General features: G+C 49.6%; 1 protein-coding gene across 16 annotated transcripts in view; it reads left to right on the forward strand.

Moving 5' to 3' along the window:
* The first annotated feature begins 795 nt into the window (after positions 1–795).
* Positions 796–27771, forward strand: part of FGFR1 (fibroblast growth factor receptor 1) — a 47563-nt gene continuing 20587 nt past the window's right edge. For 8 of the 16 annotated variants that reach the window (XM_023630555.2, XM_023630557.2, XM_023630556.2 and 5 more), the window contains exons 1-2: positions 796–930; positions 8633–8811. In XM_023630555.2, coding sequence (XP_023486323.1) covers positions 8721–8811 — 91 coding nt within the window. In that variant the 5' untranslated portion in view covers positions 796–930; positions 8633–8720. Of the gene's footprint in view, positions 931–1119; positions 1247–8632; positions 8812–27771 lie in introns of those variants that run through there. The other 8 variants (XM_023630559.2, XM_070253059.1, XM_070253061.1 and 5 more) reach the window with 4 other exon arrangements.

Consider the following 27771-nt stretch of genomic DNA (forward strand, 5'->3'; position numbering starts at 1 on the left):
CAACCTCAGGGCTACAGCCTCACCTCACCCCCCCCAAACTGCTCATCTGTCCACGGCCTGAAATTCGGGCGCCCCTCTGGCGGTGCTCAGATGGAGGGGCACGCGCGCCCAAGGAGACCAGCCTGCAGGAGAGGAGCGGCAGAGCTCGGGGCAACTCAGCCGGCTCCCCCCTTCTCGGGGGCCGCGGCTCAGGAACTACAAGGCCCAGCAGGCCGCTGCAGGGGGAGGAGGAGGGGGTGGGACTAGCGCGGGGTGGGAGCGAGAGAGCGAGCCCTCGCGCCTCGCCGGCGCACAGCGCTCGGAGCGCTCCTGCGGGCACTGGTGCGGCGGCCTCGGCAGCGGCGGCGGCGAGCGGGAGCCCGAACTCTGGGGCGGCCGCAGCGCGCGGAGGAGCCCGGGCTGTGCCCGGCGCTGGGCGACAACGTCCGGACAGCACCGCTACTCTGCTTAGCGCATTGCGGCGACCTCGCCTTCCCCGGCCGCGAGCGCGCGCCGCAGCTGGAAGAGCAGCGGAGACCGAGGACTTTTCTCTGCTCCGAGGGGCGCCCCGCAGGGCGCACCGCACCAGTGCTGCAGTCGGGCGCGCCGCGGCGCCGGGGCGATGGAGCCCAGTCTGCAAGAAGCTTGAGGCGCCGCCGCCCGGTTCTGGAGAGGGGGCCGCAGGGTCTGGAGACCCCGGGCGGCGGACCGGAGCCCTCCCCCCGCCCCGCCTCCGGGGCACCAGCCTCGGCTCCATTGTTCCCGCCCGGGCTGGAGGCGCCGCGCACCGAGCGCCACTGGGACTCGAGCGCCTGCCGCCGGGCTCTCGCGGCCCAGCCAGGACCCGAGCGGAGCCCGGGGGCGGCGGGCCGGAGCCGGGGACGCGGGCGCCCGCCCGCCCGCACAAGCCACGGCGGACTCTCCAGAGGCGGAACCGCAGCGCCGAGTGAGGTAAGAGCCGCGGCGCCCCCGGATCCGGGGCGGGCTTGGCGTCCCGAGCGGCCCCCGGCGCCGGAGCCTCCTGGCTGCGCGCTCTCGGCACCGAAGCCCAGTCGGATCCGGCGCCTCCCTCTACTCGCTACCCGCCCCCCTCCACCTCCAGCCTCCCCCCAGCGCTCTGCGCCCCCCTTTTGTCTCCCCTCCCTGCGCTCCGCTCGCGTCGCCTTCTGCGCCCCCTCCCCGCGCCCGTCCCGCCGCTCCTCCTGCCGCCCAACTTTTCCGCCAACTCGCGCCGGGGAGCTGGCGAGGCGGCGGCGGCGGCTCCGCGGTGAGTCCGGGAGGCTCAGGGCCGGGGCGAAGGCGGCGGCGGCCCTCGGTCTCCTCGGACTGGGGGGGAGGGTGGGAGTGGGCAGCGAGGAGTGCGTGCGTGTGTGTGTGTGTTGCATTCCACTCCATCTCTTTTCAGTCCACTCGTGGGGACTCACCCCAATTCAGCAGGTAGCTTTGGGCGGAACGCTCAAAATCCGGGGTATTTCTAAGTCCTTGTTCACCTCCGGGAGAGTCTGGGGTCGGGGTTGGGAGTGGGTGGGTAGGTGGGGGTAGGATGAGGGAAGGAAGTGGGGGGGGGGGGTAGGTTAGCTTCTCTCCGAAGAGGACTTAAGGAGGTGTCGTCACCAAATGGCTGAATCTGCTTTAGCGGAGAGCGAGAAAGGAATTCCCTTTTCCAGAGGGGGTTATCTTCTACTTGCTCCATCTCAGAAAGGGTCGGAAGTTTGGGGAAGGAGAGGGCGCCCAGCGGGTGATGTTAAGCCCCATTATGGGGTCGGGGGGAGGGGAATGTTCAGTTCCAATCTGGTTCTAGGAGGTGGGGGAAGGGATGAGGGTTTTGTCCGGTGCGGTTCACTCGGCAGCAATACATGTTGGTTCTCTGGCCCAGACCCCTCTGCCCCCCGCTCCCCTCTCCCATTATGTTTGGGGTTGGGAGAAGAGGGGCTAGAACCCTCATGTGCAGAGGAATTTATTGACGTTATAGATGGAGTTAATTTAACACATATCCTCTGAAGGCAGCCAGACGCCTTAGGGGCGGGGGGCGGTGTGAAACCAGCTTCTCCTTTCTGGGCCCAGAAGCTATTAGCCCATTTAAAAGTTTCTGTGGTGTCTTTCACCCCCAACACTTTCCCCCCCATTTTCCAGATGTAGCGGTCGCATCTGGTTCCGTTTCTCCCCACACGGGTACACCGCAGTCACATTGTTAGCATCCCTCTTCCTCCCTTCCCTCTCCCCCTCATTAAGACTGGGGTTCTTCAACTTGTCCTTACCACCTCCCTCTTTAAAATTTCTTAAGACGTGGAGATGAGGCTTTGGGATTTGGGGAGAAAAGAAAGTTACCCTAGATCTCAAGTTACTTAGGATCGGAGGGTGGTGGTGTTTTCTAGCTTGTGCGGAAAAGAGGCATCGTATGCAGGATCGTCGGAGATGGGGCCAAGATCTTGGGGGTGGCACTTGCGAATGGTTCATCTGTCAGGGGTGGCCTCTGGCCATGGGTCTGACCCAGAACTGGCCCTGACGGAAGTTTCTGGAACCAAAGCGTTGCTTTTTCGTCCCTTCAGTTATAGCTGGAGCAGCGGGAGCGTCTGACCCTGTCCGGAGCCCGCCGTCCGGTCTCCGGCCGCCCGGCGGTGGCGTCACGCGTCCCTTTTCCACCCTCCCTGGAGCGAGCCCGGGGCGCAGCGGCCGAGGGCGGGTGGAGGGGGGGGGCGGGGGCTGTTGCTACCAGAGACGCTCCTTGTGCATTTTTAAGGAGTTATTTGGGCTGCAGTCCCCGGAAACTAAAGTGGGACAGTTTACCATTTAAATAACGGCTCCAGATTTGAAAGCAGGGGTTGGATTTTTTGGTAAAATCCTTTGAGGTAGGAAAGCCCCTTCTGGTCCAAAGGTGCGGGAGGTGGGGAGAGTCGGTCTTTCTCACCTTCTCCTGTCCAGTCTCTTTCAAATTGAAAACACTTCTCTGGTTTCCTCCTTTGGGCGGTAGTTTTGGAGGCTGTAATGAAATCGCACTTTCTCTAGACATGGTAATTAAGGTGCCTGTTTCCTCCCACATGTGCCCTGCCCTTTGCACCTCCGGACCAGCGCTTTTTTTGGAATACCGTCTAAATTGTAGAACCCTAGCCTTGAGACTGTTTAGCAGAAGGTGGCCATTTTCCCCCATTGACCCAGGCTCCCAGTTTCCTCTCTGAGGCTTGTTTAAAGCAAAGTAGCAGAGCTCCATGGGAGGTGCCTCTGTCTGGCTAATTACCCCCACGCCTGGGTCATCTCCCTTCCTTTCAGTGACCAAGGGAGAGCCATTGCCAGCCTTCTGTCCCGATGACCTGCCTCCCTAATGACTCGTTTACATATTTCCCCCCAGGTGGTTGGGAGAAGCTCCAGGGCTGCTGCTGACCCCCAGGGGAGCACAGGGTATGTGGGGACAGGGAGGCTGCTGGGGCCTGGCTTCAGCTGGGATGGTTGGGTACTGCATCAGTGAGGAGCTCCTTGAAATATCTGTTGCACTGACTCTTAGTCATAGCTGAGGGTCAGCTTTTTAATGAGGGCCATCCAGATGGAGAGCCACTTGGACATGTGTACTTTCACTGCCTGCTTTTACCATGCCTGTAGAAATGTCCTTTTCGGAGGCCTTTTCACAAATGGGATTTCCGCCAGAGTGGGCACTACTTCCTTTGGTTCCAAAGTAGACAGTCTTGAGTGCTTCTTTTCCTTGGCCTCTGGCCATGGAGGATGTTAGAAAGTTCCGTTAGGCCTCCTTAGAATAGCAAGTGAAGCAACACACAGGAAGACATGAAGAAGAGCATCGCAGATGCTATGGTCCCACCCCTACTGAGGGAGAGGATTAGAATATGTCCAGGCATCCCGCAGCCTGGGCTAGCTTTATTCCTGGCGGACTCCAGAGGGCAGGAAAATCGAGTTGAGCATTGAGTAGGCAGACTCCAGCCATGGAGACCAAGAAAAGTCCATGGGTTTTTGCTTTTAGTTGTATGCTTTTTGCTTGTTTTGGGTGTTGACCTGAAACAAGACTCCTAAAATAGGAGATTTGCTCCTGTGAGCTTGGGGTTTTAACAACCAGCTTCTCTGAATGCTTTCTTCTTGCCTCCATTTTTTTTTTTTGTTTTTTTGGGGGGGCGGGGTTTGAGGGAGATTAGTCCTGAGCTAGCATCTGCAGCCAATCCTCCTCTTCTTGCTGAGGAAGACTGCCCCTAAGCTATCATCCGTGCCCACCTTCCTCTATTTTATATGTGGGACGCCTGCCACAGCATGGCTTGACAAGTGGTGCGTAGGTCCTCACCCGGGATTCGAACGAGCGAACCCCAGGCTGCCTAAGCAAAACGTGTGAACCTAACCGCTGGGCCACCAGGCTGGCCCCCCTTACCTCCACTTTTTAAATCTCTTTTATCAAAATGGCTGTTAGTTAAGAGCTTCCTAGATAAGTTTGAGCCTGTTGCTGCTGGAGGAAAAGGAGGTAGAAAAAATTGTTTCAAACGTCTTGTTCTGAAAAGGCCTCACTTGAGATGAGTTTAATTTCCTCTTGGGAAATTTGTCTTGCATTTGTCTTCCCAAGAGCTTTGCAAAAGGTCTGAATGCACCAGGGACTTGTGGGAGTCCAGATGTAGAGCTTTAGAGAAGATTCTGGGTTTCCAGAGGGATTAAATACCAGACTTCGGCTAAGATATTTGCTTTTTTCCGTAAGGTTGCATCTACCTTAAACAGAAATTCTCCCCTTGCGATTAAAGAAGCTACCTCTGGTCCCCAAGTAAGTAGCACTCACCTGGGTGAACAACTCCAAGAATGTGGTAGTGGTCCACTAGCCCATCCAGTCTTCAATAGCAAAGGTTCCTAGATTGTGTTGGATCAGTTAGTGTTTCATTTATCATTACTAATTTTTTATATACCTCACCCTCAAGGACATTTGGAAACTTTTTTTACAGGGACTCAAAATTTAATAATTAGCATTATCCTTCGGACCAACTAAAATTTTGCAAGCTGAGCTGCATAACTTTTTTAGATGTTTATTACGTACTTACCCTGTCAACTCTCAACAGTGAGTAGAGAACACTCATTTTTGGGGAAAGCGACCATTTCTATTAAGAAGTAAGTCTTATTCCCATCTAAAGGAATTAATGTTTTGGTGTTACTTCCTCAATTCTAAGAAATTAAGATGTTTAGAAAATGTCTCAGTTGATTTGCTTTGAAATAGAGCTGGCTGGGGAACAAGGAGTCCTTGACTATTGCTTTTCTCTGGCATTTTCAGCCTCTTTTCTGCAAGAGGATGTATATGGGTTTCTTTTCAATCAGCCTTTCTTTCTTTCATTCATTTCTTCATCCAATTAACAAATATATCAGCATCTGCTGTGTGCCTATTACGTGCTAAGGGTATTAACAAAGGTTAGTTCAGGTGTAGACTCTGCTTTTAAGGAGCTTGCAGTCCCATGGTGTTTTGGAACTTCAGAGGGATGAGATTCTCAGCTAGAAACCTCAGGAAAGACTTGTGGAAGAGGCGGCTTTTTTAGGTGAGGCTCAGGGAGTAGGAAAGCTTGGGCCACTGAAGATAGAGGAAGGGCAAAGGAGCAGCACTTGGTCAGCCATAGAGGTTGCCTGGAGCTGTGCTGTTCCATAGAAATATAACACAAGCCACATGTAATCTTAGATTTTCCAGTCGCCGTGTGTGAAATTACGTAAAAAGAAACAAGTGAAATTCTTTTTTATTAATTCATTTATTTGTTTAGATTTTAATAATATATTTGATTGAGCCCAATGTCTCCAAAATATTATCATTTGAACATGTAATCAATGTAACAATTGAGATACTTTACATTCTTCTTTTCATACCAGACTTTCAAAATCTGGTGTGTATTTTTCGTTTCTAGCACATCCCAGTTTGTACTAGCCACGCTTCAAGAACTCAATAGCCACAAGTGGCTAATGGCCACCATATGGGGCAGCGAAGTCTGGAGTATAGGGCTTAAAGACGGATAGTGAGCAATACTTCCTAAAGGGAGGAAGTTCGTGTCTTCCCACCGTCATTACCACAGTCTCCCGAGAGTGCTGTCGAGGAGTGCCTCAAGCACAGTGTTCGTGATTCCTTACATTTGATTAGTGCTTTAGAGAGGAGACAGCAGGCACTTTCACCCATGCCGCCTGTTCGAGCCTCATGACCACCTGTGTTGTAGGCAGGACAAATATTTTAGCTCTGACAAGTGGGAAACTGAGATGCTGTGTGTGCGTCTCCCTGATTCCCAGTGAGGGAAATGCACCCAGGTGGAGTTGGGCTGCCAGTCCCAGGAGGCCTGACTGATGCGGGAGAGGTCGATGTCGAGCCAGCTGCAGGCTCTGTGAGGAAGCTGCTGTGTACACCTGCGGGGCTGCAGGTCACACCTGTCAAGCAGTGAAGGAAGGAGACGGTTCCTCGGGGATTTTAAGAATGCATTAATTAGTCGAATGAGAAGGTGAGGTGAAGGAGGAGGTGTCCGTCCTTAGGGTCCCGGACAGCGTGTGGACTAGTGGTTTATGTCACTGTGTTTTCTGCAATGGATTGTGTGCCCACTTACCTTCTCATTCCAGGAGCTGGTGCCAGGAGGAGAGATTTCTTAACATCCTTGGTTTTACAGATGTGGGGCTTGAGGCCAAGAATGCAAGGAGAGGAAGAGGTTCTTACAGGGAAGCTTCCAGATTAGTTTGAAGTACACTGAGTGGTGGTGGAAGCTGTCTGTCTGCCTCATTTGGAAACAAGCTCAGTCATCTCAAGATGACACCACCCTTGCCCATTGGATACTAAAAATGCATTCATTACTGTGGTAATTCCTGTGGGACTTAGGCTCTTCGGCAGGTGTACCTTTCTGGGTGACAGGCCTGCATCCGTTTGGTGTATCTTTGGGATGTAATGAGATGTGGGATGTGGTTTAGGGATGTCCCATGGCAAGCATTGCTTCTGTCCCACACCAGGAATCGTATCCTAGATGGCACATCTGTGAGCTGCTTCCAAGGATCTTTTCCCTCAACCAAAGGAACTGAGAATTGAGACTCTCCCATTTCCAGGGTTACCTCGGATCTGTCCTTTTCTGCTTGGTTTCTTTATGGCACAGGGATGCCCTTTGGAGACAATGAGTTTGTGTCAGATAGAGCCAGGCTTGATCAGCCTGGTATTTGCTTCCTCCCACCCTGTCCTCTAGCATCTGAAAACCCAGGTGGTGAGAGTCCCAGGCAGCTGCTTACAGCTGCAGGTGCTTGGGCAGAGTACTTAACCTCTGTGAGGCTCAGTTTCCCCATTGCTTAACAGGGAATAATAATTCCTACTCCTCATAAGTTTATAGTGAGGAAGAAATCAAGTTTTATAGTTATAAATTTTACCTAGTAGATGCTTGGCACATAGGTGTTCAGTAAATATTCGTTCTATTCTGTCTCTTCTAATCCCTTTTCTAAATTTAAAAAAATAGAAATGTTTTGTTTTTCTTTGATTTGAAATCATTAAAAAATTTTAGGAAAGCCTTAGGAGGGAGCTAGTGGCAGTGCATGCCTGTTCCTGCTGGCAAGCACATGTGAACGAAGCCAGGAATCTGGGGGTTTCTGCCAGCCAGGGCTGACTCACTCACAGGGGCCCTGTCTGGCTCCGGGGGAGGCCGGGCTGAAGCTCCACATTAGGGCATGTTCCGGGGAAGTGGATTCTCTGAATAACTTGGATGGTTCCCTGGAGTATTTAGGACAAAAGCCACCTGGAAGACAGAGATGGTCACCCCCACGTAGCCCAAACGGTGCCGAGAAAGTCTTATCACTTGGTAAATGTTTAGCAGTGAGGATCTGTTGTTCCTTGACACCCTAGGGAATTGTCTTTGATGTTACCACTCAGACTGAGAAGGGTAAAGGGCTATCCTTTTAGCCGGGCCTGGCATGAGCCATCTTCCAGTCAGCCTTTGCAAGAGCCCTTTGACTCTGACCTTTTTCCCCACTTCTGGACTCATTTCTGTTGGACGTCAGCTGTCACCTTTCAGCGTGAGAGGAGAGCGGGGGCCACCTCCTGGTTCCACACTCCAAGGCCCTTTTTAAGCAGTTGGTGCGAGTTGTGTTCTATCTGTGAGGGAAGCTGGTAGAACCACAGATCCCTGTGATGCATCCAGTTTTAGAGACAAAGAGAAAGAGCCGCCGAGATCACTTATTTCATAGCTTCCTCATCACATAGGTCCAGGAGGGTCAGGCTCTTACTTGGCTCCCATTTCCTCGTCCTTGGCTTGTTCCATAAGTCCTCTCTCTTTATCCCTCACCTAAGGCGGGGTTTGCCCTAGAGTGAGTGCAGTCTTCTACTGGGGGATTGTCAGCATGCTCGAGCCTCCTGCAGTCCCACCACGCTCTGATGCCCTTGTGCACAACGAGGTACAACTGTTTGCGACTTTATGAGGCCATTCGCTTTCCCAGCACAAGTGATCTTGGGGCTTGTGCCTTGGAGAACCTCGTGATGGTTTTCCCAGCAAGGCTTCCACATGGTCCACACGCAATCAATAGTTGTAGAACTGAGCTAAAGCTCTCCTTTGTCTAATTAGGGCCTGAGTCAGTTATTGCTTCAAGCACCCTTCTGGACAGGGCGACTCTGCGACATGCTGTGCCTTCTTTTTTTCCTTGTCTTCCATCCCTGTGAAGACCCTCCTAACTTTTTGGTTTTTTCCTTCCTCAGAGTCTGCTTGAAAAGGAGGATCAGGCTCAAGGCGGAGTCTCCATGGAGGTGTGGAGCCTTGTCACCCACTTCTAACTGCAGAACTGGGATGTGGAGCTGGAAGTGCCTCCTCTTCTGGGCTGTGCTGGTCACAGCCACACTCTGCACCGCCAGGCCGGCCCCAACTTTGCCTGAACAAGGTACAGCATGATCTGAGGGTCAGCCCGGACTCCTGGCCTGGACTCCTGGTCCTTGGAAACAAGGCAGGCTGGGATGGAGGTGATGTGATTGGAGGTCATGTGGTAAACCATCCCAGGTCAAGCAAAGGGTCCTTTCCTGTAGGAGAGACTCCCAAGATACCTGGGCTGGTTTGGGCCTGCTTATAAATGTCACCAACTTCATCAGAGGTTGGGTCATGAATGCTGGTGACATCTGTTTGCTAGAGGTGATATACTCAGGGTGAGTTTATGCTTTTCTCTTCCTGAAAAAAGAACTTCTGACTGGGACCCAAGAGCTGGCTCCCTAACCTCAATTATGTATAAAATGGGGTTGGGTGATACAATGGGGAGCAAGTGACCAATGAATTTGCGTTTAGAACTTGGAGATCAGACTACAGGAGATGTTGAGGGATGTGGGAGCTTGAGAAAGACCTCTGGCTTCTGGAAAATTGTTTCAAAGACATGTCTTCTAGGAGGGTCGGCAGTCATGGCCACGTGCCTGCCGTTCTGCCTTCCTTTCCCACATCTCACAGGCCCTGTTGCGAGGCCTGCTGAGCGGTTCGCTTTGGATGTGTCCTGCTGGAGGGATTCGAAAGAGGTTGAGAACCAGGGAGCATTATGGGGCGTGGAGCTGGTAGAGAGCTGTATCTTGTTGGGAATTCAGAGAGATTATTAGTAACAGGAGGGACTGGCCACATTGTTTATGGGATTTGCTGTAGTTTGAAGATACTTCATCGAAATTAGGGGTACAGCACACCTGGTGGTTTTTGAGGCTTTGAGAACTAATACTTGGGCATTTCTGCTGCCAAAGGGCAGTGTGGCTCGTGACTCAGTGGCTGATCACATAAATAGAGAGGGTTGGCAGGCAGTGGGTGGAAGGCTCAGGTGTGCATGTGACGTGGTAGCTGCATTTAAAGGGCCATCAGTCTCGGCTATCAGGACCTGTTTGAATGATGAGTCAGAATATTTGTTCACTTCTGTGGTGATGGAGAAGGAGGAGGGAAGGGTATGTGAGATTTTCTAGAAGGTGCACTGGCTGGAGCAGGCAGGTTTCTGTTTCATTCAGTAACAGAACTGAAGGCAAGACCTGAGCTAGAGCATACTGGAGACCCGAAGAGGGAGAGACCATCTCTGCCCAGAGGGAGTTCATCATCAGGTAGGGGGAGACAAGTACAGAGGTAACAAAATACAAGATAGACAGTGTATAAACCACACAGTGGAGTTCTAACAAAATAAGTGGGAATGCGGAGGAAGAGGGGAGCAGAGAACATCTGAGATGAGTCTAGAAGGAGGGGGAGGGGTCTGGAAGGGAGAAATAAAGGGCGTTCCATGTGGAACAGCATGAATGAAGATACTGAGGCAGGATGTATAAGGTATATAGAGAATGATTTGCCTGATGAGTAGGTAGTTGTGAGAAGAATTGGATTGGAAAATCCTGGATTGAGTGGAAAATTGGGTAGAGTTAGCACATGAAAGGTCTCAACGTCCTGCTAAGGGAGCTACACTGAAATGGACCGACACTGGGAATCTTGAAAAGTTTTGAGCAGGTGCTGACATGATCCAGCTTTCAGAAAATTAATCTGACAGCTGAATTTGGGTGGATGGGAGGAAGAAGTCAGATGGATCTGTGTTTGAATACCGCTCTGCCACTTCATAGCTGCATTACTTGCTTTGACAAATTACTCAAACCCACTAAGCTCATCCTTAAAATGATGTCAGTAATACAAGATTAAATGAGATAATCCAGAGAGGCACTTACAGTAAAGTGTTAGTGATTATTTCTGCTGCTACCATTATTGCCAGAAAGGCTTTAAACAGTTGTTTTGAATGTCTAGCAAGAGGAAGTAAGGAATGAACTAGGATGGGAGCAGTGAGAGTGTAAAGGAAGGAAGAATAGCAGAGATACTATAGAAATAGAATCTTTAAGTAAGTTGGGTATCAACTCTGGGTGAATAGAGACAAAGACAGGATGAGATGAGAGGAAAGGGAGTGAATTGGGGTGGGAGGTCTGTGAGGAATGGGGAAGCTTCGAATCAGCCACGGCGTAGACGGTGATGGGAGTCCAAAAGCAATGAGGGCTTGGATGCAGTTTGAGAATATGGATTTATGATGGACCCGAAAGTACTTTTTTATTTTTAAACTTTGTCTGACAAACTCTTGCAGCCCGAGAATGGAGGGTGGAGAAAGTAAACAGTATGGAACCCAGGCCTGGGCACTTGTAAGCAGGAAGGGGATGTCTGAGGGCACGAGCATAAGGAATCTAGGGGATGGGGGCGGAGGGTGTCATTGAAGCTGCTGGTTGCAAACTGGGAAAGGAAGCTGAGGCAGTGATGGAGGGTGGAGCCAGGGGCTGAAGGACTTGATGAGGATGAAGTACCGGCTCCGTGAAGGACAGGGCGGGAGTAGGCCAGGTGGATGGGGCTGTTAGGAGGCTGTGCGGCCGCGAAGCTGGAAGCTAGACTGCCATTTAAAAAGAAAATCAACTTAACTGAGGTATAATTTGCATTCTATTAAGTACACCAATTTCAAGTGTACAATTCAGTAGGTTCTGGTAAATGTAATGTCCCATGTAACTACCACCCCAGTCAGGATATGGGACATTTTCATCACCCCCAAAACTTCCCTCATGCCCCTTGCATCAGTCCCCTTCACAGCACTGACCCCAGGCAACCGCTGATCCACTTTCTGTCACGATAGATTCGTTTTGCCTATTCCAGAATTTCATATAACAGAATTATATGGTGAATGTGTATCCATTCACCTGTTGATGGCCATTTGGGTTGTTAACAGTTTGGGCTGTTATTACTAAAACGCCTGTGACCATTCGTGTACGTGTCTTTGTGTGGGCGTGTGTTTTCCCTGGAGTTCCTTGGCTTTGATTTTGGCTCCGCTTTTTGCTGACTGTTGGCTCTTTGGAAAGTTCCTCTCTATGCTCTTTAAAATATATCGATAATGAACGTCTGCTCCTAAGGTCATTGTGAATATCAAATGAGAACATATGCAAAGCTCTTAGAACAGTGCCTGGTACATAGTCAATGAGTGACAAATGGCGGTTGTGGATCCCTTTTCCTGGGACCCCACAGAAGACACCACATGCTGAGGGGCTTCTTGTTTCATGGGGAGACTTGGAATGCCTTCAGACACAGAAATGGAAATCCACTGGACTTGGAGATCAAGTCCGGGCTCTCTGTTTGGTTAGGTCCCTCTCCTCTCCCTGCTGAGTTTTGTGACTGCAGAACACGTGCCCTGCCATGTTCAGGGAACTGCTGCGAAGTCACAGGGAGAATCTATCTCCAGGCTTTGTAAGCCACAGGTATCTCACAAATGTAAGGCATTATTGTATAGTCTTGGCCCTGCTGATTGTTAAATAATAATGCTGCTGTTCTCTTCAGAAAAGACCATAATTTGTGTACAAAAAGTTTGTCTAAAAGTTTAAAACAAACTACCCCAAATCCTGCCCACACTGAGAGCTTTTCGCCTTTAGAAAGGCTTTGCAGAGAGTGTGTGTGTGCGTGTGTGTGTTGGGAGCCCTTCCCCCAGTCTGCAAATGCTCCTGAGGGAGTGGGGAGGGCCTGGAGTTTCTGGCTGTCCTTGGAAAGTTGAGTTAATAAGGGTTCCAGGAAAACCAGCCTCCCGCCTTCCCTCGCTCTCCTTTCCCTTCTCTGGTTTGGGATCTTAAAGAGGCTAAGCTTGTTTCAGATCAGGCTTTGAGGGAGAAGGGAGTTGTGTGTGGATAGACTGAAGCTGGGTCAGGGGCTGAGGGGTAGAATGCGCCTTTGAAAAGATAAGCACCAACTTGAAAGACATTTTGAGCTTGGGGAGGGCTGTTTCTACTTTTTTTCTCTCTTTTTGAATAAGTCTTGGGGAAAAGCAAGTAGGTGAATCTGAAACTGCTTACAAGGCCACTTCTTGCTGTTGGGAGTCGGGTCCTGCCTCCTTTTCAGCAGTCATGTGGGTTAAACACCCCAGACTCCTTGGTCGAGAGGACAGTATGAGGCTGGCAGTCTCAAAATACTTGCCTACATGCTCAGAAACCTGCAACTAATAAGCGATTTAATGGGCTGAGGTTTTACAGCTCCTCCCACCTACCCAGATTTGAAGGAGTCTGGTGGCCGGTTGAAGGGGGAGAGGTTACACTTAATGGAAAAGCCGCACGATTCCATTTCTGGCTGCAAGCCCCCTGGATGCCGGGCGCCACAAAGCAAGGCTTTGTCTTTGTGTTCTGCAGAAACCTGCGCCCATGGGGGAGAGGCTGCCAGTGGTGCCAGAGACATTGCCCTAGCTTCAAGTTGTAGGGCCCTGGCTGCCCCAGGCAAGCCCCCCAAGGGCTCCTGCAGCCGTCTTTGGCCCAAAGGGGTATGCATTTCAGCCTGGCTATAGGGGAGCCTCAAATAGGTGCCAGAGGGTATCCACTACCAGCCTCAGACAGGCTGTGATCCCACTGGCTGCAGCCGATTGGTTGTGGCGGCAGGAGCAGTGTTGATGGCTGCCCTGGGACATATGCAGGAGTGTTCCTCTGCCCCACCCATCCCCAGTGTAATTTCTTCTTGTGAAAAGAACCCGTTGACTTCTAATTCACACTGAACATTTAAGGGGAGTTTCGTCACCCTCTGCCAGAAGGCGAGTGGAATTACATGGAGCAAAAGGTGCTATTGGATGACCCACTGGAGACCAGGGTGGAGGATTTAGGTCTGTGGAAATCTCAGGGTGCTTAGCTACTGAGTCTCCCCAGAGGATCTGCTCGGCCCCACAACCCCCTCCCCAGAGAGAAGTGACTAGGGTGCCTTTGAAAGGGTGTGTTTGCAAGTGTTCCCGGAGCTGAGCTGAGTGGGGTGGGGGCAGGGAGGACCCATCTCAGCATGTGAGGGAATGTGAGGGAGGAGCGCTCACGTGTCCTGCTTGACCACACTGGGCAAGTGCAGCAAAGCCACTCCAGGGCTGTGTTCTTGGCTCTGGCTTCTGCATTGCTACACCATTAGCTTCACTGATTTTCCACTCTGGCTTTGCCAGCCAGCTCCCCGAAGTCAGGGAGGAGGAATTTCTCAGGGAAGAACAAATGGCTCCAGTGGGGGAGGGGAGGGAGCCCAAACAAAGAATCAGGCCAGGATTCTGTCACCTGGTTTCTGTCACTACCTGGAGTCTAGGGTGGGCAGGAACTGGAGAGAGCATATCAGGGATTCCTTTGGAGCCTGTGGCCCCAGCTCAGAGGTGGATCAGCAGGGCTCTGCCGGGTGCCTGCTGCTGGTCAGGCAGAAGCAGTGAGTGATGGCTTGTGTCTGGGGCGGTGATGGATGACTTTGGGAGAAGTGAGTTCTGGGGAGTCGTTATCCGGGAGGGCGAGGTCCAGGGTCAGAGAGCCTGACCAGCAGCTGCGCCCTGTTTTTACAGTGCCTCATTCCTGTGGGGCTGCTGGGGGCTCCAGCTCACCCTGTAGACACCACCTTTGCCTCTTCCTTCCTTCCCCGAAGCCTGGAAATGAGACAACTGTTTCCCTGCTGACCGGGGAAGGTCCAGCTGCTCTGGCGCTGCTCGTCTCCCCAGTTCAGCTGCCCAGGCCTCCCTATTCATTCTGGAGGATGCCTCATTCACAGACTTACTGCAAACATTCTCTTCTCTCCGCCCACCCTTCCCCCTCCCCAGGCCCCAAGTGATCAGCTGAAAGTTAACTGCTCTACCTGGGCTCTTAAGGGCCTGGAGTAAATCCCTGTTCCCTCTTAGGAGAAGCCTTCTGGAGTCGGGGCTGCCCCTGAACTTGGTGTTTGCTCTGACTTCCAGCTGGCGATGGCCAACAAGAGGGGAAGTTGCCCGAAGTCCCCATGGCAGGCTTGTTGCCCCTTAGTGGGGCCGTAGTATGGCACAAGATGCTGAGCTCCTGCCCTCAGAATTCCCCTCTCCTGGTTCTCAGTTCAGGCCGACTCTCACCTTTCCACTTGCCAAATGAGGTGCCCAGTGCCTTTGTTTAAAGGCTTTGCTCTTTGCAAACCAAGGAATGCTAGGGTGAGGAGACCGTCCAGTTAGATCCAGGCAACTGAGAAAGTTCAGTTCGGGCGGAGCTTGGAACTCAACGTCCTTATCCCACAAGTTGTGGCGTGGCCCAGTCTCCTGGGATGGGTTGTGTAAAAGGAGGTGAATGTTGGGCCAGTGGGCCCTGCCATTTGAGTGATTGCAGCTGTGTTTCCCAGGCTCTGGTTGTGTAGGCACATTGAGTCTCAAGTGGGTAAGAGGGTCAAGGAGTTCGGCAAAGAGTGGACCGTAGTGAGTATGAGCTTGGGCAGAGATATAGGTTAAAAACCATCAACACTGAAGTTTCAAATACCAACAAAGAAAGATGAATTTAGAGCTTAGCCCTTTCTGGGTTCTCTTCAAGATCAAAAACTAGCCTCTGGCTAACGGTCCCTTCACCATTCATTTGCTGATTTAATTTTCTTTCTTCGGTTCTTTTCTTTCCTTCTTTCTTCTTTCCTTCCTTCTCTCTCCCTCTCTCTCTCTCTCTGTCTTTCTCTGCCTCTGTCTGTCTGTCTGTCTCTCTTTCCCCGCCATCCATTCATCCATCCATCCATCCATCCATCCCTCCATCCATCTGGCCAAACAAGACTCTTCCTTATTCCTGGTTGAATACAACCTATACATTCCTATATAACCATTGTTTATCCTGGTCCCTAAGCCGGAAATGTCCATCCTTATCCTTTCCTCTTTTCCCTTTTTAAAATTCCTACTCTTAGTTTAAGGTTTAGCTTGGGTTTAGCTTAAGGCTCAGCTTAAGGGCCACCTCCCTCTTGAAGACTTCCTCTGTCTTCACATTAATCACTCCTTTTTCCCTTCCTGTTTAACTTACAATCTAGCTCTTATTTTACTCTGCCTTACATTTTATGGGGTTTTTAATATATGGCTGTTTCTTCCACTAGAGCAAAGTTCTATGCAATCAGAAAGAATTTTTTTTTTGTTTCTTTAAAACATGGATATTTTGATATGTAATCTAGGTTCATCAAAGAAAATTTGGAAAATATAGACTTGTAAAGAGAAAAAGAAAAACTCTTATATCCCCATCATTAAAAAATAATCACTGTTAACTGTGAATCTATTCATTTAAACTTTTGTCTTGCATTTGTACAAACGTGACTTTTCATAAATGGGATTTATACAGTATACCATGCGTCACTTAACAATGGGAATATACATTCTGAGAAATATGTCGTTAAGCGATTTCGTTGTTGTGTGAACGTCATATAGAGTGTACTTATGCATACCCAGATGGTCTAGCCTACTACACCCCTAGGCTATATGGTACTCATCTTATGGGACCACCGTCACATATGTGGTCCATCATTGACTGAAACATCATTATACGTTGCATGACTGTATACTGGTTTATAACTTAATCATGTATTTATTGCCATGCAGAGAAAATTTTTTATCATGTTTAATAGCTACATAGTATTCCGCTCTGTGGGTATGCAAAATTTATTTACCTCGTCTTCTACTGTTGGGCATTTAAGTTATTTTCAATAGTTTGCGCTTATGTAAACATATTTTTACAAATAAAATTAGTCCTTGTATCCAAGGCTATTTACATTCTAAAAGTTTTGATTACATTGTGCCAAATTGCCCCAGAAAGGTTATACCAGTAAGGGTCTTTTAAAGTAATAATCAGGGGCCAGCCCAGTGGCGCAGTGGTTAAGTGCACACGTTCTGCTTTGGCGGCCCTGTGTTCACCGGTTCGGATCCCGGGTGTGGACATGGCATCGCTTGGCAAGCCATGCTGTGGCAGGCGTCCCACGTATAAAGTGGAGGAAGATGGGCACGGATGTTAGCTCAGGGCCAGCCTTCCTCAGCAAAAAGAGGAAGATTGGCAGCAGATGTTAGCTCAGGGCTAATCTTCCTCAAAAACAACAACAACAAAAATAAGTTAATAAGTAAAGTAATAATAGATACTATTTAATGCATCTTTACACTCTGCATACTTTCCATTTTTACATCTTTACACTGATCACGTAGCCATAGGTTTTATTCCTGTAATCAGATGAGGAAACTGAAGATCAAGGAGTTAAGTAACTGTCTAATAAGGTCACATAGTTGGTGAGAAGTGGAACTGGGATTCAGACTCAGGTTTGACTCCAGTATTTTTTCCAGTGTATTATGCTGCGTCCTTATATAAAATTGGGTTTCCCCCCAAAATTCAGGCAGACCAACATTTGAATTTAAACATTGCTGAGTCTGTCCCCTTTATCTCACGGAAGTCAGCCTTCACCTCCCTTCTGGGGTGGTGTGTGCATGTGTGTGAGTGGGGTAAGGGCAGCTGTGCCATTTCTTGAGTGACTTTCTGCTCTTTACTGTGAGGTTATGCATTCGTCACAGGTCTGTGAGCTGCCCTAATGAGGGTGGTTCCCTAGCCTAGAATAATCAATAGAACAAAAACCCTATTGTGCCTTTTCCACTGTAGCTGAGACCTCCTACTTGGAAAAGGTCTAGGATCAGAGGTCTGCAAAGTGTCAGATACCACACCTGAGTCTTCTTTGTAGGTCATACTTATTCTAGAATGCAGTGGTATTGTCCAGACACGTGCACCACCTAGATTGCTTCTGAAAGGGCTGTGGTCCAACAGTGTCTGATGGATGGAAACAAACATGTCAGAAGGTTCAGAGAGGCTGCAGCGTTAGCATTGTTTTGAGGCTACCAGTATATATATTTTTAAAACATGCAAAAGAAGGGGGGGTGTCCTGAAATTTTGTTTTTCTTAGTGTTTACATTTAACAAACTAATGTTTTAAACAAAAATATATATTACAATGTAGTTGGGCTAGTCACAGAATAATTACAGGATTTTAAAAATATATATTAATTTGTGGTGTACTGTCTGAAGTGTGCCCCAGAAATAGAACACAGATCTACTGAAAGTTGTGTGGTAAATATTTTCTTCCAGTCTGTCAGTAACTACCTGTGTAGACTTTTGGGGGAAAAAACACCAAAACTCTTGGAGGCCCCTCTTGAATGGGAGGCCCAGGATACATGCCATCCCTACCCCTAGCTTCACCATGGGTTAGGGCCAGATTACTCTCACTAGACATATGCAAATACAGTCATCCCTCATCTCCATGGGGGTTGATTCCAGGGCCGACCCCTCCCTCCCCCACTGCCTGCAGGATGCTTAAGTCCCTTATATAAATGGCGTAGTGCAATGACCACAGTAGGACCCCCGGTATCCACAGGTTTTACGTTGACTACACAATATGAGACTCATTTAAGTGTCATCCTAAGACAACATCAAATGAGGACATAAAACCCAGGTTATGAGGACATCTGAAACCACAGGAGAGGGCCTCTTCTCTGAAGTGAAGAGACAAATTGACCATCATCTGTGGGCTGTGATATGTGTGTGCGTGCACATGTATACATATCCACATACATCATGAAGGCAGAGCTTTTGTCTTTTGTTCACTCCAGCACCTTAGAACAATGTCTGATACATATTAGGTGCTCAGTTGACACTTTTTGAATAAATGAATGCATGCGTGAACACTCAGGTAACAATACATTTTCTTTTTCAAAAAGATACTGAAATTTTCTAGTTTTAAAAAGAAGATAGGAATAAAATCCTTTTCAAAGGAAGGTAAGGGAAATAGGTGAGAAATTGTTATTGTTACCTTGTATTGAGCTGTTGTATCATCAAATGCAGTGGTTCTCTGGTTTTCGGGGCACAGACATCACTTGGCAGGCCTGTTAAAACCCAGTGCCGCTCTCCACTCACAGAGCTCTTCGTTCTGAAGCGAGGTCTGCCCTTGGGGATCCTAACAAGTTCCCAGAGGATGCTGAAGCTGCCGGTCTGGCACTGCACTTTGAGAATCTCTGATAGCAATAAATTCTCGCCCAAAAAAGTTTAGGTGTTATTTCCATTTAGCAGTTTAGGACACTGACTCAGGGAGGTCAAACAAGAACCCGTCAAGGTTAAACAGCTAATAAATGGTAGAGCTGGAGTTCACACTCAGGTCTATCTGAAATCAAGGCCTACAGCTCTCCCCACTGTACTGGGAGGGGTGAGAGGTGAGGAAGGTGGAATATCAGAGTCTAGGAAGAGAAAGACAAATTAAGCAGGGAGGGAGCTGGGAAAGGTGGAAGAGCGCTGAGTCAGTTTGCCTGGGGGTGTTGGGGGAGGGGAGGAACGACAGGGAGTGGGAAGTGGGTCTAGAGGCTTTCTTGGAAAGATGGAGACCCTCTTCCTAGAGCCTGCTCACCCTCAGGCGTCGCTGAAGCTTGGGGCTTTAAGTCAATTACTCCCGCCTTTGGAATGCTGATCAGCTCTCCAGCCAGTTAGAAGAGTCCTTTTGCATTCAGAAATCTCTGCTCCTTTATTGTCAAACTTCAGAGTTTACCTTTGGAATTAAGGTTTATTTTCCTTAGGTTTTAGGAATTAGCTAGCTTTTGAGCCTTGGAAGAGTCAGGTTCCTTAACTAACTACTGAACGAAGTTCTCCCTTTGGCATTCAAAACTTTTATCAATGTTATTTGTGCAATCAAGACTTTATTAATGCCCAAAGGGTACATTTGGAAGTGGTATTTATTTTATAATGTTCCGCTTCTCCACTACCCTCAGACTCCCAGTCTGTTTTTTTAAAATTGATTTGCCTAGCTAGTTCTTATGGGAGAATATATCATGAGCATCAAAAAAAGACATTGAAATCCTTCTAGAATACCTGGGCTCCCAGCTTTCTGCTGGGCACAGCCTCTCAGCTGCTCCACATTCTAAGGCTTCTGACCAGAACATCGCGAGCCAGAGAAAAGGGATGAAGAGAAGCATTTATTGAAGGTGCCGGTGGCCAGAGCTGTGTGTAGACAACAGAATCCCCTCTTCTTAAGGAAAATTAACTTGAGGGCTGCTGTCTTCTCTCAAACCAGAGGGAGCCCTGTGCTCTTGGGGGCAGAAGGCGAGGGGAGTGAGTGATGCTCAACTTGTAAGCCCAATTGAAACTTAGAATATTGGTTAGAGCTGAAGCGGGCCTAGAGCTTATCAAGCGAATCAGCCTTACCATTTCACAGTTGAGGAAACTGAAGCCCAAGAGGGGAGGTGACTTGTCCAGGGTCACGCAGTTCGGGGTAGGGCCTGTCTTCTGAGTGATTTCCACTCAGATGCTCTTTTTGCTGCACCCGGCCAGTTACAACCACCTGTGGCTCAAGAAGAGCTTAGGACCAAGTGATTTTTACAAGGATTTCAAACTAGGCTGTCATCCTTTAGGCTATCTGGAATGTTGACATTGCCCAGAGTAGGCGTCTTTCCCTTAGGATTCTAATTGTTCAAGATCCCCTAGGTCCTCTGAACAGAGGAGGCCCCAGTGTTGATATTGCCCTTTCCTTACCCCAAGCCTTTGATCCTGCTTCTTCCACCTGCTCTCTACCTGAGAGCTAGGCCATCGCAGGTAGAAAAATCCCTAAACCATGTTATTTTGATTTCTTAAAACAAAGAGAGTACTAAATGCTCAACTTTCATGGAACGCATGAAGGAGAGATTGAAGAATGACTACGTGGTGCGTCAATGGATCCTCTGGGTCCTTGCTATCCTGTAAATCTGTGGCACAGACCAGTGGTCCCAGATTTTTAGATTTCATGGGCCAAATTTCCCTCCAATTCTTCGGAACCTACATGAGGTTGACAACTTGTTTTGCCATGTAAGAACATTTTTTAAAAACCAACGCTGTCTACTACCATTACCATTTTTTTTATTGGGGTAAATATACATAACATAAAATTGGCCATTTTTAAGTGTACAGTTCGATGGCATTAAGTATATTCACACTTGTGCAGCCATCACCACCATCCATCTCCAGAGCTTTTCTTCACCTTCCCCGACTGAAACTCAGTACCCTTTAAACGCTAACTCCCCATTCTCCCCTCCCCGAGCCCCTGGCAACCAATTTTCTACACCATTTCTTTTTTTTTTTTTTTAAGATTGGCACCTGAACTAACTGTTGCCAATCTTTTTTCTTCCTGCTTTTTTTCTCCCCAAATCCCCAGTACGTAGTTGCATATTTTTTAGTTGTGAGTCCTTCTAGTTGTGGCATGTGGGACGCCGCCTCAGCATGGCCTGATGAGTGGTGCCATGTCCATGCCCAGGATTCGAACCAGTGAAACCCTGGGCCGCTGAAGCAGAGCGCACCAACTTAACTACTTGGCCACAGGGCCGGGGGCGGCTGCTACATCATTTCATTTTAAAAGGATGCTTATTGATTTTATTCTCATAATGTAAAAATAAGGGGCATTTCTTTAACATTGAAAAAAAATTAACTTTATGAGGAGCCCATTCCTTTCCCCACTGCAGTGGGCAGGGACACTCCTTGCCCAGGGCTCTGTGACCCAGACCCACCATTGCATCAATGGGACTGGACAGGTAGGGGAGATGGCAGGCATGTTGGGGTGCTGAGAGCTCTGGTGAGTTGTGCTCTTAAGCACCCTTTGAGGTTTGGGGGGCCCAAAGGCAAATTCCAAAACAGCTGAGCCCTCTGCTAATTCATCAGCAAGTTTAGGGGAGCGGCAACTTTTTCCTGCCCAGCTGCTGGTGTTTCCTTCCCCAACAGCTCTGCTGAGCATGGGGGAGGGGGCGCCCAGAGGCCCTAGTGGGGGTGGGGTGGGGGGAGGGCAGTGCATTCTTTCCTTTAAGGAACCTGACCGGACTTTAAGGTCAGAGCGCAGCGGAGTGGGAGCTGCGGGGGCACCTCCTCGCTGTTGATTCATCTCCCTCTCCTCCCTCCCCCACTCTTAATGATCTTTCCATTACAGAACCCAGACCAGGAAGTGCATGACAGGTCGCAGCTGCAGACACATGGCTGGGAGGCCTGGGCTCCGGGCCAGTGGTGGGAGGGTCTGAGCTCCCCTTCTAGCAGCGGGACCCCTACACGCGCACACACACACACACACGCACGCGTGCGTGCACACACATACACCGCTTCAGCTAGTTGCCCAGCTTTTCCCTTACAACTTAGAGGAAGGTGTCATCCCTCTGTGTTCGAACGGTTGGTGGTCACTTGTACTTTTGCCTTGAGTTTAGGAAGCGCTTTTTAGTAAAGGCAGGAGAAGACCGTCAGCTGAGTGTCTAGACCCGCTCAGCTTACAGCCCACATAGTGGTCCTTACTGGGTTCTTTGGGGAAGGTTTTCCTCTTTGAACAGAGGCTCTCTAGGTCCTTTCTGCAAAATAGGACCCGCCACCGTGGCTTCAGAAGCCTCCCGTGTGTCCAGGGGAGTTGCTGGGCAGTCTTATACCTCTGAAACCATCAGCTTTCCTCCTTATGATTCTGTCAAAAATCTCAGGTTCAAAACCTGTTTTGGGTGGAGGCCTAGATGCAAGAGCACGGCTTTGCAAACACAGAGACCTGGGTTCAAATCGTAATGAGTGGGTAGGGAGAGCCTCCTTCCCTTTTCCGTCTTTACTGGGGCCGTCTCCTTCCACATACATGTTTGCTCAGGAAATGTTAATTTACCCTAAACTGTGTCCTAGGGGGGCACTTGTCACACAGGAGTTTCTGTCTTCACTGCCAGCTGTGTTCTTGGCTTTCTTCCCTGAATCTGCCAAGGCCGGATTCCCCTGGTGCCAAATGTGGAACGGTGGCACGAACTTCTAGGAACTGGGAGCTCAGACCACCCTTGCCCGCGGCAGCAGTGCATCCATCTTGGGTATCTTCCTGGGCGAGGGGCTCGGCGCTTCCTGCTCGTCTTCCGTGACCTTTCCTCTCCCCTGAGCACCTCTGCCTTCCTGGGCAGGTAGGCGGAGAGAAGCAGGGTGTCTGGGAACAGTTTCGGGAAACGGGTGTAGGAAGAGGTTTCTTTTGCCTCTGTCCATAGGGTGTCAGTAAACAGTTGGGGTGAGAGCTTTTGCTGGGGAGAGAGAAGGGAAATTTCTTTTAAGACAACTCCTGGGCGCATTCCTTTGTTAATCACTTAATTACAGCCCTTCTCCAGGCCTGAGCAGGCTCTCCCCGTGGTGGGAGGCAATGGGGAGGTGGGGGACCTGGTGCTGATCAGGGCCACCATCCCCGGGTGGGAAAAAGTACAGGTATGGAGGAGCAGCCAGTAGAAGCAGGCACAGGGGCTTGAACCCCAGGCTCCAGTGTGACGCTGTGCTGCCCTCGCAACATCTGTTTGAAGGTTTACACCAAACTCGGCCCGCGTGCGCTCTCAGCCTGGCTCTCCTGAGAGGGGTGCTGCGTGCCTGGGCCTCCTCCTGCCCTGCTCCTCACGAGCTCCTTTTGGGGGGTCTTGGGCCAGGCACAGGGCCCTGGCTGTGGCTTGGGCCAGCGCAGGCGGCTCTGCACTAAATTACAGTGACGAGGTGAGACACACAAAAGACCGAAATCTTTTTTTAATAAAAACAAAACAAAACTCGGGCCCGAGCCCCTGGGCTGGTGAATGGCGATGGCTTCCTGTCAGGATTAGCCGGGCTGCCTGGGCAGTGTGCACTGCCTTTCTCCTCAGGAAATACCTTTAGTGAGCCCCGGTGGGGTCCCCATGGCAACGCGCAAGGGGACCTGCTGACAGAGGCCATTCAGCCCGCCATTGTTCCTCAGCCCCTTTGTCGGGAGCTGTATTGCTGCCCCTCTGGCAAACACAGCAGTTTGCACTGTTTTGTCAGGCTGAATGTGGGGTTTTTACATTTTAATGGGCTCTTCTGGCAGTTGTCCATTTGCATGCAAAATGGTCCTTCTTACTTCTTTCCCTTTTTCTATTTAAAAAAACTCTACCCTCCAAATCCCCTGGGTCCGGGGACTGGTGACTGCCGCCGTATCTGGGTGTCAGACCCCACTAATTGACTTGGGGCTCCTGTCTCCCCTACCACACATGGCACATGCCTGTGCTCCCCATTTCCGCAGCTTGCCCCGTATCTTGGTACATCGTGGGTTCAGAGAATCACGTATCATTAGGGCTTCCTCTCTGGGCCCCAATCCTTGCTTGGTAATAGTTGTTCCCCAGGATTTTGGTGAGATCCCCCTCTGGCCTGGCCTGGCCTTGCCAAACTAAGTTTTCAGTTCCATTTCAAAGCCAAAATAACTTAAGAAAAAACCTCTGCAGAGGGCTCCTGGAGCCCTGCTGTGCTGTTCTGTGTTCCTTTTAAGTTGTTTTTAATGCCACCCCGAGTTCCTCCCCCACCCACAATTGCTCCCTCATTTATCTCTGGGGAGTTTGTACCAAGACTGTAAACATTCCTGGACCACCAGTTCCCCTCCGTTACTGAAGAGGGTGGCCACTCTCCCCTAATTTTCTTAACCCAGAAATCCAAAATCAAAAACATTTCGTAGGGATGACAGAAATCGCGACCCTGAGACATCTGCCTGGATTGTGTCGGGGGCCAGTTATTCCAGTCCTGCGCCCTTTGGAGTGTAGAATGTAGATGACACCGCTCCTGACCTGAGAGGGCAGACAGGACATATACTTACGGACCAAGCCACAGCCAAGCAGCATGAATAAGTGCAGGATAAAGCCATGAACGTTTGTAAGTCACACTAAGAATGGGATGAAGAAGGTAGTTGGAGAATGAGTTTTAATGTCTAGGGAAGTGATGGGGAGATGGGAGGAGAAGGGCATTGTAGGAGAAAGCAAAATAAAAGGGGCAGGCAGGGTATTGGCTCAGCTGAAGAGGCGGAGCTGGGAGACTGGACCGCTGAGGTGGGGGAAGGGAGGTAGTGCAGAGTCTCCAGGTTCTGGAGGAGTAGGAAATAAATAGAGGCCCTCAGGAGTGTGAGGGCATGGGGTAGATGCAGAGTGCCTGTGCAGAGCCGGCAGGGCTTGAGAGCTCAGACGGTCTGAGGATGTGCCGTCAGGAGAGCTGGCTGAGGGGAAAGGTTTTTGAGCCCCTTTGCCCAATGTTTTTAATCTTCTCAGTGGAGTCAGGCAGGGGTCATCAGAGGTCATCAACTCAGCTGTAAGCTGTAATCAAGAGTGAGGGGCTTGGGACAGGAGAAGGTGTCAGGTGACTGATCCAGGATTGAGCCAGGGACACGGAGAGAGGGAGGGGCTGTGCTGTCTACCTGTGGCCAGGGCAGAGCTGTATGTACCTCTTACCTTGAGTGGGTCACTTCTCATCGTCCCCTGTGCTGGGTGAGAAGTGAGATGCTCTGGAGGGGCCCAGCAGACCCAGCATCCAGAGCCAATGCTGACCCGTTTTGTGACTGGGAGAAGTCCATCAACTTTCATTTTCTCGTATTTAGATGAGAATGAACATAAATAACATGAACATGAATGAACATGCCTTGTAGAGTTCCAAGTCCTATACCAAAATGGGGTGTTGTTATGAGTCCTGTGCCTGCTGCTATCACAGCGCCCCCCCCCCCCCACCTGCCAGATGTGCACCGTCATACCTGCTTGACTTTCAACGGTAGATGAGCATGCATGGGAAAGTGCACTTACAAATTAAAAGCACTAAATTATCAGGCTGTGGGGCTGGGGGAAAGAGAAAGGGAGGGTAAGGCCAAAACAACCAATTTCAGAATCTCACGCGATGAGGTGGGAGACATGGGTGCCATTGGATGGGATCAAGGGGCTGGACAGAGAGGGTTTCAGTCACTTTTTGGGAGTCAAAGATTGTGAAGACAGCGAGGGTACAGGCTGTGTTTCAAAGCGGTAGACCTGGCTCTGGATGTGTGTGGATTCCGGAGAGCCAGGCCACCTGGGTTTGAGTCCCAGCTCAGCTACTCACTAACTAGGTGGGCTGTCTTAGACAAATACAAACCTCTTTGTGCCTCAGTGTCATAGTGCCTGCTTCACAGGGTTGTTGTGAACCAGTTGTGCTCAACATACGGTAAGCTTCTGAGTCCGTTAGGGTGGAGATAATAATAGTGTCAACCTCATAGCATTGCTGTGAGGACTAAATGATAGTCTGTGTTAAAAGCTTTCACAATGTATGGGATATTAGTAAGCATGCTGTAAATATTGGCCAATATTAGTATTACCGTTTTCAGAGTTGTTTAAGGATCCCAAGATAATATATGGGAAGGCACATGGTAATTTGCAAAGTGCTATGCAAATATGTTGTTATTCTGCACCAGGTTCATGTTAAGTTGTGGGGTTTGGGGATGGATAACTTCCAGACCAAATTGGCTCTTATGGGACCGGGGCTGGTAAGTGGTATTTCAAAATACATTTTCAGGTATATTTGTCCATGGGGCATGAAAGGCCAGCATTCATCATCTCTGCAGAGAAATGTGTTCCCTGGGACTCTGTTAGTGGTTCTGTTCTAGTCCACGCCTTTCAAGTTGAAATCATTATTTTTTTGCTATTTTCTACCATGAACCTTCTGTTCCAAGCAGGCCATACAGACTGACCTCATCTCCCACTCCCCTTCATCCCAAGGCACGACCCTGCTATAAGTACCTCATCCTTTTCTGCTCCCTCCAAAGTTTTCAGTCGCAACCTAAATCCTTATTTGCTTCCCCCCCTTTTTCTACCATTGTGTCCAGACTCTGCCGTGAATCCTGCTACCTGCTCCGACCACCGGTACTTTTAAGTTCTGTAACGGCAGAGCCTGTGTTGGATTCTCATATTCTTCAGTTGCCTCATGTCATAGTGTTTTGTACACGTTAAGGTGTTATGTAAATCTCATCACCCTGGTTAGGGCAAGGCATAGGTTTTCTGCTCCTCTGTTTAGTCCATTTCTTCTCCTCGCGCAGTAACAAGAGTTCACGGAGGCACCTAATGATAGCTGTTTTGAAGAAAGCTCCCTGTCTTCTCCTTGGATTTTGGGAACTCGGGGTCTCATCTCCTTATAAGAATGACAAGGTTCATATGGTTTAGGCCTCCTCAGGGCTCCAGTCCCCTGCCCTATACAATGCCCAGGGCTGGCGGAAGACTCAGAGATTTATAATCAAGAACTTGGATCTGATGTGATGTACCCAGGACCGAACTGCCTGCTACATGACAGTGGCAGGTTTCTGGCCAGTCCTGCCATACCTTCTGTTGGCTTTTTGGGAATTACAACACCCTGGTATTTTAGAGACAAGTAGGAAGGGAGAGGGACTCAGTAAGACTCCATTAACATTGGTCATGTTCCTAGACCTGAGAGCACCATGGGAAACAGTGCCCCTCACCTCTCTGTCTTTCTAGCTGCTTCCTTGTGGATTACTAAAAAGTGTGGGTCCCCGATCTGCTCCTAGTTTCCCCTGGGGGATTAAAGAGGCTCTGTCAGAGAAGCAGGATGGGATTGTTGATTGGTGTATGAATCCCTTTCTCTCCCACCAAATTGGGTACCAGATCCAGCCTGCACAGCCTTCCGTGGTCCACCTGCCGTGTGCACCATGCTGGGAACCTGCCTCAGGACCAGAGACCTCAGTCTCAGATTCAGGCAGCTAAGCAGGAGCCTTTGTGCTCCTGTTTTCTGGAGAGTTGGCCAAGGTGTTGGCAGCCTTAGTCCTCTGTGGACGTTCAAGTCAAGCCCTAACTCTAACCTTCCCGCTCTTGCGGATGGTAGTAGTGACTCTGTGCTGTGGGCATCAGAGCACAACGCGCCATTTTTCCACAATGCACTCTGAATACATTGCACCTAGGGCCTGTGAGAGTGAATGCTGTAATTTGACTCATGCCGAACATTTTCAGCCTCAGGCTAGGTCACCACAGAATCCAGATACCAGATGTCCTTAGTCTCCATTTCTACCTCATCTCTCAGGATACAAGATACATAAAGTAAATATTTTGGTTTGCCGCTTCCCTCGTAGCATCTCCATTCCAATTAATCAGGTTCTCCAAGAGACAGAACATTGGTTTCAAGTGGCTGAGCAATAAACTGGCTTTCTTTTCTTCCTCTTTCATTGCCAGCTCAATAAAGGTGTCAGTTAGCTCCTTTTCTTGCTAACTGACACCTAACAACTAGTGTGGTCTGGCCTGTTGGTTTTGATCAGAGAAAGGCCAGCTCAGAGGAGGTGAAACCACAGCTATAAGGGCATTTCTAATGAGGACATAAATGGGGGACACTGAA

This window comes from Equus caballus, chromosome 27 (assembly GCF_041296265.1).
Source record: "Equus caballus isolate H_3958 breed thoroughbred chromosome 27, TB-T2T, whole genome shotgun sequence".
NCBI lineage: Eukaryota > Metazoa > Chordata > Mammalia > Perissodactyla > Equidae > Equus > Equus caballus.